Here is an 8,822-nt window from a genome sequence, read left to right on the forward strand (position 1 = left end):
TACCAGCTCTCGAACACCAAAATATGATGCATTCCCTAGAAATCAAAGGTTGTTTTCAGGCTCATGAACATATAGACAGATATGACTGATAACACTCTAATGGATATGTGGGACCCCAACAGATGTTGCCGGGATAGATAAGGATCTGTCATGTCCAATACTTTTGCTATTGGGAAGATAAGACGCCACCAGAGATGTCTGGCAGCAGCTATCTCACAGAGAGCCCAGGAGCAATCAGCAGAGCGTCCCTGTCTATGGGAGAGCTGAAGGTCAACACCTATCCAAAATGGTTGGGGGGCTTTAGGCTGCCTGTACACATTCGAGAGCAGTCAGGTATTCAATGTCTCCAGTGATCTAATATGGAGTACTGAAATGAACACAGTGTCTTAAATTATATATAGTGCCTGTAATTGGTATCACATGCTGTCCCTCAATCACATGTATGGGAGACGGCTTGTAGTACTGTTCGTGGCCGCTGCAAACTTTAATTCATTGTGCCAGTTTTGCTGCACCAAAAGCTGATTAGTATGAGTGACAGGTAGAGATGAATGGATCAAAGTGCAGGACCCGGTCCACTGGCCAGGTCAATATTCAGCGGTCCATCGGGCAAGTCAATATTCAGTGGTTCACTGGCCAGGTCAATACTCGGTGGTTCACTGGCCAGGTCAATACTCGGTGGTTCACTGGCCAGGTCAATATTCAGTGACTGCTTGATGGGAGCCCAGCAAATCGCCTCCTAACTGCAGGCATATTTGGCTCCATTTTTGATTAGCCAGCCTGCTGTGGCGGACATAGCAGGTGGGAGGCTCACAGGGATCCAGTCTAATTTGGAGTCCTAACACTTTTCCCATTAACAAGGGTTAAAACTGCACATACAACTTATCTGTGACGTCTTCTAACCTCAAGAGAGATCTCAATTCCTCATTCCTTCCCAGTCATTAAATTCATGTTGCCCAAACCACGGACAGGGTGAATCAGAATCTGGCGGCTTATTTTTGCCATATACGAGTTACACAGAAACAATGAATGCGTCTTGGATGACTAGTCCGAGAACGGCCTCTGGCGGATTCTCCCCACCCTGCTCTCCCCTGTACACATAGAGAGAGACCTGGGATGGGGAGAAGCCAACATGGGCCAACCTTGGACCAGTCATCGAAGCCGCATGGCCCCCAGGCCGGCTTTTCAAAGTACGGTATATTAATTTTGAAATACCGCAGCGTTTCATTGAAAATAGAAGGCTGCAATAACAAATCCGTGTCCAACTCCTTCTGCATGAATCCCATGGCAAGTTTCTTTTACAGGCATCATTCACACTTAAAATTTTTTTTTCCCAAAACATCCTTTATATATACTAAACCACTCTACGGTTGCACTCATGGGCGGCAGACCACTTTTTCCTATTGTGTTGTCACAGTCTTATTTGTGTTTCTGTTATCTTTTTGTTTTAATCCAATTGTTTGTATGAAAGTGCACAAATGGATCATCCATTAGAAATGCGACCTGCCCAATCCTTATCTTCCCCAATGTCATATGTTGGGGGGGGAGGAAGTGAGGAGACCCCCATACACATTAGGCTGTTACCCGATCCTGGTGATATCGGCAGGTTCAGCCGCCGTCGGTCCATGGTATATGGCAGTCTCCTTGTAAAATTAGCTTGTTATCGGTTGCTGATATTACCAGATTATCTACGGGAGGCGAGTATTTCTGTGTAAACAAAGCCTTTTTCTAATACCCCGGAGGGAAATGCATGGGATTATGGAGTTTAATAGTTTTATTGTTTGCTTTTCTTCACCAAGTGAAACCGGAGAGCTGGAGTTACTGCACGTCTCTGGCAATGATCTGCTCAGTGTCAGTAGAAAAAAAAACGGAAATATTATCTTCTAGCTACGGACTTTCCAACATTTTCTCTTGTACTCCGATAATGAAGGGAGAGCCTCCAGGATATTTGCATATGCAAGTTAACTCCCACGAATTCCTACAGTATCAGCAAATACACAACGTTCTTTTTAATTTGCTAAGTCACGACCCAAAAAGAAGCCAACAATAATGAGTTCTAATCTGCAGACAAGGACGTTAAAAAATCAATATATAATGTATGGATTCTGCCCTCCAGAAAAAAATATTCTTTACAGCCGCTTTCCACTTTAGCTACTTGATGGCGGGTATGAACGAGGGAGCTAACCTTAAATGTTCCAATAATAATGTTGGGTAAAAAGATTTGGAGAACCAGACCCCAGTGGACCTAATTCTACCTGCCGGCATCTCGGCCGCCTCTTCTAACTACTGTAGTAGAGCTTTAAATTACTTTTCGCCAACAGCTATTCCTCCTCCCCATACATGTTTCATTAATTAGAAGAGGTGAATCAGGTGCTACTAGAAGAAACAAAAAAAAGAAGTTCCCCAACATCTTTGTTGGGAAAAAGTCGGGAAACCTCCATAGACATTAATATGGTTGGCCAGTCCCACTGAAATTAAATGAATAAGTTGATCCTAATTCAAGATGCTCCTCCATACAACTCTGGGTTTGTTGTCCACCTCCTTTCGGACCATGACCATTCCTCTGTCAAACTGCATTTCGTGTTAAGAGATAAAACTTTGGAAATTCTTGTACTCACCAACAGTGGTCACCAAAGTGCTGGCGAAGAAGAGGGACGACGCCAGGTCCCAGTTGCTTTCATTAGATGCATTATTTAACACTGAGACCCCAAATTTATTGGCGCTGACCACTTTCTCCAGGAAGGCCTCCAAGCTACTCTCGTTCACACACGGACTGCTCTGAAGAAACGCCTGCTTTAGCTCTTTCAGCTCCTTACGCAAATTTCCCTCATATGGAGATTCTATGGTGGAGACCACCCATGATCCCAGGAAGAGATAGGCTGCGTAGCCAAATAATAGCAGTGTAAGCACCAGCCAGGACCTCATGTCAAAAGAGCTGGAAAAAAAAAAAAAGACAAAACAGTTTACGGTGGTTATTGCTTTTTTGGAAATGATGCCTAGTTTGTTAATTAGTAAAATGCAAGGGTATATAGAATACGTTTTATGCTACCCTAGACAAGTAGGACAAATCCGACCTCAAACAATGATTGTGTGGTATAGTAAGGGTGATCTAATGAATCTGTAAAGTGTGGCTGGGTTGAGTCATCGTCTTGGGTGATGGTTATGTTTTTACTCCTGAGGAAGCTGGTCAATACCAGCTATACGTGTGGAGACCTTTGTTTTCCCCTTTTATATGACCTTTACCTGCACTCTACACAATGTATAGCTGTATCTTTCACTTGTGGTCGGTCCTGATGAAGAAGTTGGATAATTTTGAAACGCGTTACCAATAAATCACATAGGAATCTCCTTGGTCTCCTGATTTCATCCATTGGCAGCGCAGTGAACCCCACTGCTACAAGGTTTTACCAATAACATTCCTTTTTAACATTGGAAGTAGGACATGGTGTGTCGGGGGTATGTCTAGTGAAAACAAGTTTGTTGGGTGTTAACTTATTAAGTGACGGGGTCCAGCCGCTGGCACCCGCACTGATGGGCAGAATGTGGAACTTTTATCCCCATTACAAAATGTAGGTGCAGATTGGATGATACCTGACCACTGCTCCATTCATTACCTATGAAAACAAGAACAGCGAAGCGCTCCTAGGCAAACTCATCTTAAGTGATAATTATGTGGCTGTTATTGTGATCGATTTTGTCAATCTATTAGATCTCCCTGGTGACGGGATCTGTAGAATGTTGGCATTATGTGCCAACAATGAAAGGCTTCAATTACATCAGAATACCACGGGAGATGGCCATATAATCATTCTGCATCTGGGTGTGGTCCCTGTTATACCGGTTAGCACTCCCGTGCAGACTAGAAAAATATACAATAACCCATTTACTACACAGCCTCCTATTATATGGAACGTCAGAATAAATCATGAATGTTCTACACGAAAAACCTCCCATCCAATGCATTTCAGATAGAAGATCCCGCAATGTAAGGGCATCTGGTTCCACTACAGTTGAATGGGCCACGTATTACCTACACCAGACCCGGGCAAGGTGCTGCCCGCAGGCCACATCCGGCCCTCTGGCGGTCCTAGTCCGGCCTGCGCACCGAGACACCCGAAGGGCTGAAAATACTGGCCCACGTGGCCGTCCCATGTCGCTACCCTCCCCTGCCCGCATTCCAATTTCATTGATATCTGCATCCTCATGATGCAGTTAGTGGTATATACAATTGTGGAGGAGGGTCCGCAAGCTTCTTCTTCCACCAATCAGCATGTGCGACTGTTACAGCAGACGCAATGACGTAGTTACATCCCATCTGCTGTGTGGCGCTTCAGTGCACCGGAGACTGGAGCTCATACCGTGTATAGGGGGATGTGTGGGCTCATACCGTGTATAGGGAGCTGTGTGTGGGCTCATACCGTGTATAGGGAGATGTGTGGGCTCATACCGTGTATAGGGAGATGTGTGGGCTCATACCGTGTATAGGGGGATGTGTGGGCTCATACCGTGTATAGGGGGATGTGTGGGCTCATACCGTGTATAGGGGGATGTGTGGGCTCATACCGTGTATAGGGGGATGTGTGGGCTCATACCGTGTATATGGGGCTGTGTGGGCTCATACCGTGTATAGGGGGATGTGTGGGCTCATACCGTGTATATGGGGCTGTGTGTGGGCTCATACCGTGTATATGGGGCTGTGTGTGGGCTCATACCGTGTATAGGGGGATGTGTGGGCTCATACTCTGTATAGGGGGATGTGTCGGCTTATACTGTATGTAGGGGGCTGTGTGTGGACTTGTACTGTACATAGGGGGCTGTGTGTGGACTTGTACTGTACATAGGGGGCTGTGTGTGGACTTGTACTGTATATAGGGGGCTGTGTGTGGACTTGTACTGTATATAGGGGGCTGTGTGTGGGTTCATACTGTATATGGGGCTGTGTGTGGGCTCATACCGTGTATAGGGGGATGTGTGGGCTCATACCGTGTATAGGGAGATGTGTGGGCTCATACTTTATGTAGGGGGGCTGTTTGTGGGGTAATACTATATATAGGGGGCTGTGTGTGGGCTCATACCGTGTATAGGGGATGTGTGGGCTCATACAGTGTATATGAGGCTGTGTGTGGGCTCATACTGTGTATAGGGGGATATGTGGGCTCATACCGTGTATAGGGGGATGTGTGGGCTCATACCGTGTATAGGGAGCTGTGTGTGGGCTCATACCGTGTATAGGGGGATGTGTGGGCTCATACAGTGTATATGGGGCTGTGTGTGGGCTCATACCGTGTATAGGGGGATGTGTGGGCTCATACAGTGTATATGAGGCTGTGTGGGCTCATACTGTGTATAGGGGGATGTGTGGGCTCATACCGTGTATAGGGAGATGTGTGGGCTCATACTTTATGTAGGGGGGCTGTTTGTGGGGTAATACTATATATAGGGGGCTGTGTGTGGGCTCATACCGTGTATAGGGGATGTGTGGGCTCATACAGTGTATATGAGGCTGTGTGTGGGCTCATACTGTGTATAGGGGGATATGTGGGCTCATACCGTGTATAGGGGGATGTGTGGGCTCATACCGTGTATAGGGAGCTGTGTGTGGGCTCATACCGTGTATAGGGGGATGTGTGGGCTCATACAGTGTATATGGGGATGTGTGGGCTCATACCGTGTATAGGGGGATGTGTGGGCTCATACCGTGTATAGGGGGATGTGTGGGCTCATACCGTGTATAGGGGGATGTGTGGGCTCATACCGTGTATAGGGGGATGTGTGGGCTCATACCGTGTATAGGGGGATGTGTGGGCTCATACCGTGTATAGGGGGATGTGTGGGCTCATACCGTGTATATGGGGCTGTGTGTGGGCTCATACCGTGTATATGGGGCTGTGTGTGGGCTCATACCGTGTATAGGGGGATGTGTGGGCTCATACTCTGTATAGGGGGATGTGTCGGCTTATACTGTATGTAGGGGGCTGTGTGTGGACTTGTACTGTACATAGGGGGCTGTGTGTGGACTTGTACTGTACATAGGGGGCTGTGTGTGGACTTGTACTGTATATAGGGGGCTGTGTGTGGACTTGTACTGTATATAGGGGGCTGTGTGTGGGTTCATACTGTATATGGGGCTGTGTGTGGGCTCATACCGTGTATAGGGGGATGTGTGGGCTCATACCGTGTATAGGGAGATGTGTGGGCTCATACTTTATGTAGGGGGGCTGTTTGTGGGGTAATACTATATATAGGGGGCTGTGTGTGGGCTCATACCGTGTATAGGGGATGTGTGGGCTCATACAGTGTATATGAGGCTGTGTGTGGGCTCATACTGTGTATAGGGGGATATGTGGGCTCATACCGTGTATAGGGGGATGTGTGGGCTCATACCGTGTATAGGGAGCTGTGTGTGGGCTCATACCGTGTATAGGGGGATGTGTGGGCTCATACAGTGTATATGGGGCTGTGTGTGGGCTCATACCGTGTATAGGGGGATGTGTGGGCTCATACAGTGTATATGAGGCTGTGTGGGCTCATACTGTGTATAGGGGGATGTGTGGGCTCATACCGTGTATAGGGAGATGTGTGGGCTCATACTTTATGTAGGGGGGCTGTTTGTGGGGTAATACTATATATAGGGGGCTGTGTGTGGGCTCATACCGTGTATAGGGGATGTGTGGGCTCATACAGTGTATATGAGGCTGTGTGTGGGCTCATACTGTGTATAGGGGGATATGTGGGCTCATACCGTGTATAGGGGGATGTGTGGGCTCATACCGTGTATAGGGAGCTGTGTGTGGGCTCATACCGTGTATAGGGGGATGTGTGGGCTCATACAGTGTATATGGGGCTGTGTGTGGGCTCATACCGTGTATAGGGGGATGTGTGGGCTCATACCGTGTATAGGGAGCTGTGTGTGGGCTCATACCGTGTATAGGGGGATGTGTGGGCTCATACAGTGTATATGGGGCTGTGTGTGGGCTCATACCGTGTATAGGGGGATGTGTGGGCTCATACCGTGTATAGGGAGCTGTGTGTGGGCTCATACCGTGTATAGGGGGATGTGTGGGCTCATACCGTGTATAGGGGGATGTGTGTGGGCTCATACCGTGTATAGGGGGATGTGTGTGGGCTCATACCGTGTATATGGGGCTGTGTGTGGGCTCATACAGTGTATATGGGGCTGTGTGTGGGCTCATACTGTGTATAGGGGGATATGTGGGCTCATACCGTGTATAGGGAGATGTGTGGGCTCATACTTTATGTAGGGGGGCTGTTTGTGGGGTAATACTATATATAGGGGGCTGTGTGTGTTCGGGTTAATACTCTATATAGTGGGACCACATACTGACTTGTAAGCACCCCGTCGATATCGGCGGGTGCGTCCGACATTAGCGTAATGTGTATGGGGGCTTTAGTCGTACATTTTTTATGAGATAAAATAACTTTCTGGGAACACTCAAGGAAAGATCGCTTTCAGAAGAGCAATAACCAACACTGGCCTGACGTGTGTGGGCAGACCCCCATGCAGATTACAGTCATCTGAACCTGCTGGTTGACCATCTGGTCTTGAGGCCAGGCTGATGATGTTGGAGTAGAGAAGAATCAGGGCCGGGATCCCCGGAGATTAGCCACCACCATAGCTGGGTGTAATACTGTACTACTCTGTGGTAGGACCGATACCGGTAATTATACCAGTCTAACCACCACTTTACTGATCGTTATCTTACGGGAAAACCCCATCATTTGCCTATTATCGGGAACGTAAAAATGACTTCTTAACCCTTTGAGGACATATTTATCCCATAGGTTTTAACTGAAACCAATTAGATTGAATCAACTTACGGCCTGTAAAAAGTTAAAGTCGCTCAAAATGTTCTAGTGTTCTGGCCCGGATTCTCCGCTGTAGTTACTTTTCCCATCAGGTGAAACGGAGACACTTGATATGGACTTATATGTGTTGTCACATAAATATACATACATTATATATATCTCCAACAGCACAAAGGGCAGTGACAGAAGAAAATTTCTCAAGAATGCATCTACTGAGGCGACATCTACTCTGCCGCTTCGGGGCCTCTACGGTCACTATCCATCCTTACAGTAGACATGTAGGACATCCTTTAAAAAGATGTAAATTCTCAATTTCCTCTTAGAACATATAAAACAGGTACAATATAAGCATAAAGGACACGTAGTACAATAAAGGCCTGGTAACTCTGCCACTTACCTGCTCAGTCTCTGCCGCCTCTTCCAGGTTTCTGAGGCTTCTTTCAGTTGGGCAGTCTAAGCAGTCTAAATCCCTGTCTCTCCTAACCTAGCTGTCTCTTCTCCTGCACTCAGCTATGTATTCATGCTCATGTCTCAGGATTTCCAGTCTCTGCTCTCCTCCACAGTAATCAGCCCCCTATCTGTGTGGCTCAGGCTACTGTGGCCACCACCTCTCTGCCTCCCTTCCCCCTGTCTCTCTCTCTTGGTCTCTTTATTGACTTCTCCACCTCTGAGCAACAAAAAAAAACTTTTACATGAGAGGAAAAGTCAGAACTTCCTGAGAGTGCAGGGAGGGAGGAGAGACAGCCTCCACCAGGGGAGGGTGGAGAGAGCTGTGTGTGAGTGTCTAGAGGTGGAGAGACCATGAGGACTGGAGCTACAGAGAGAGCTTCTATACAGGAGTCATCATAGGAATTTGGCAAGGAGGAGAGAAGCAGAAAAGAGTCACCTGAGTAGGAAGAGTGCATAAAAGTGAGCAACAGTAGATAAAAATATTAAAGCTATAAAAGACAAATTATTGATCACAGCAGTCGCACCCCCCAGCGATCTGGATCTCCAGA

General features: G+C 47.2%; 1 protein-coding gene across 1 annotated transcript in view; it reads right to left on the reverse strand.

Annotated features, from left to right (window-relative positions):
• KCNK6 (potassium two pore domain channel subfamily K member 6) overlaps positions 1-8,543 on the reverse strand; it is a 29,400-nt gene extending 20,857 nt beyond the window's left edge. Inside the window, exons 1-2 of the mRNA XM_069746783.1 lie at positions 8,222-8,543; positions 2,616-2,932 (exon numbers count right to left, since the gene is read on the reverse strand). Coding sequence (XP_069602884.1) covers positions 2,616-2,922 — 307 coding nt within the window. The 5' untranslated portion in view covers positions 2,923-2,932; positions 8,222-8,543. The remainder of the gene's footprint in view (positions 1-2,615; positions 2,933-8,221) is intronic.
• Between the last annotated feature and the right edge of the window lie 279 nt (positions 8,544-8,822).

Source organism: Ranitomeya imitator, chromosome 2 (assembly GCF_032444005.1).
Source record: "Ranitomeya imitator isolate aRanImi1 chromosome 2, aRanImi1.pri, whole genome shotgun sequence".
Lineage (NCBI taxonomy): Eukaryota > Metazoa > Chordata > Amphibia > Anura > Dendrobatidae > Ranitomeya > Ranitomeya imitator.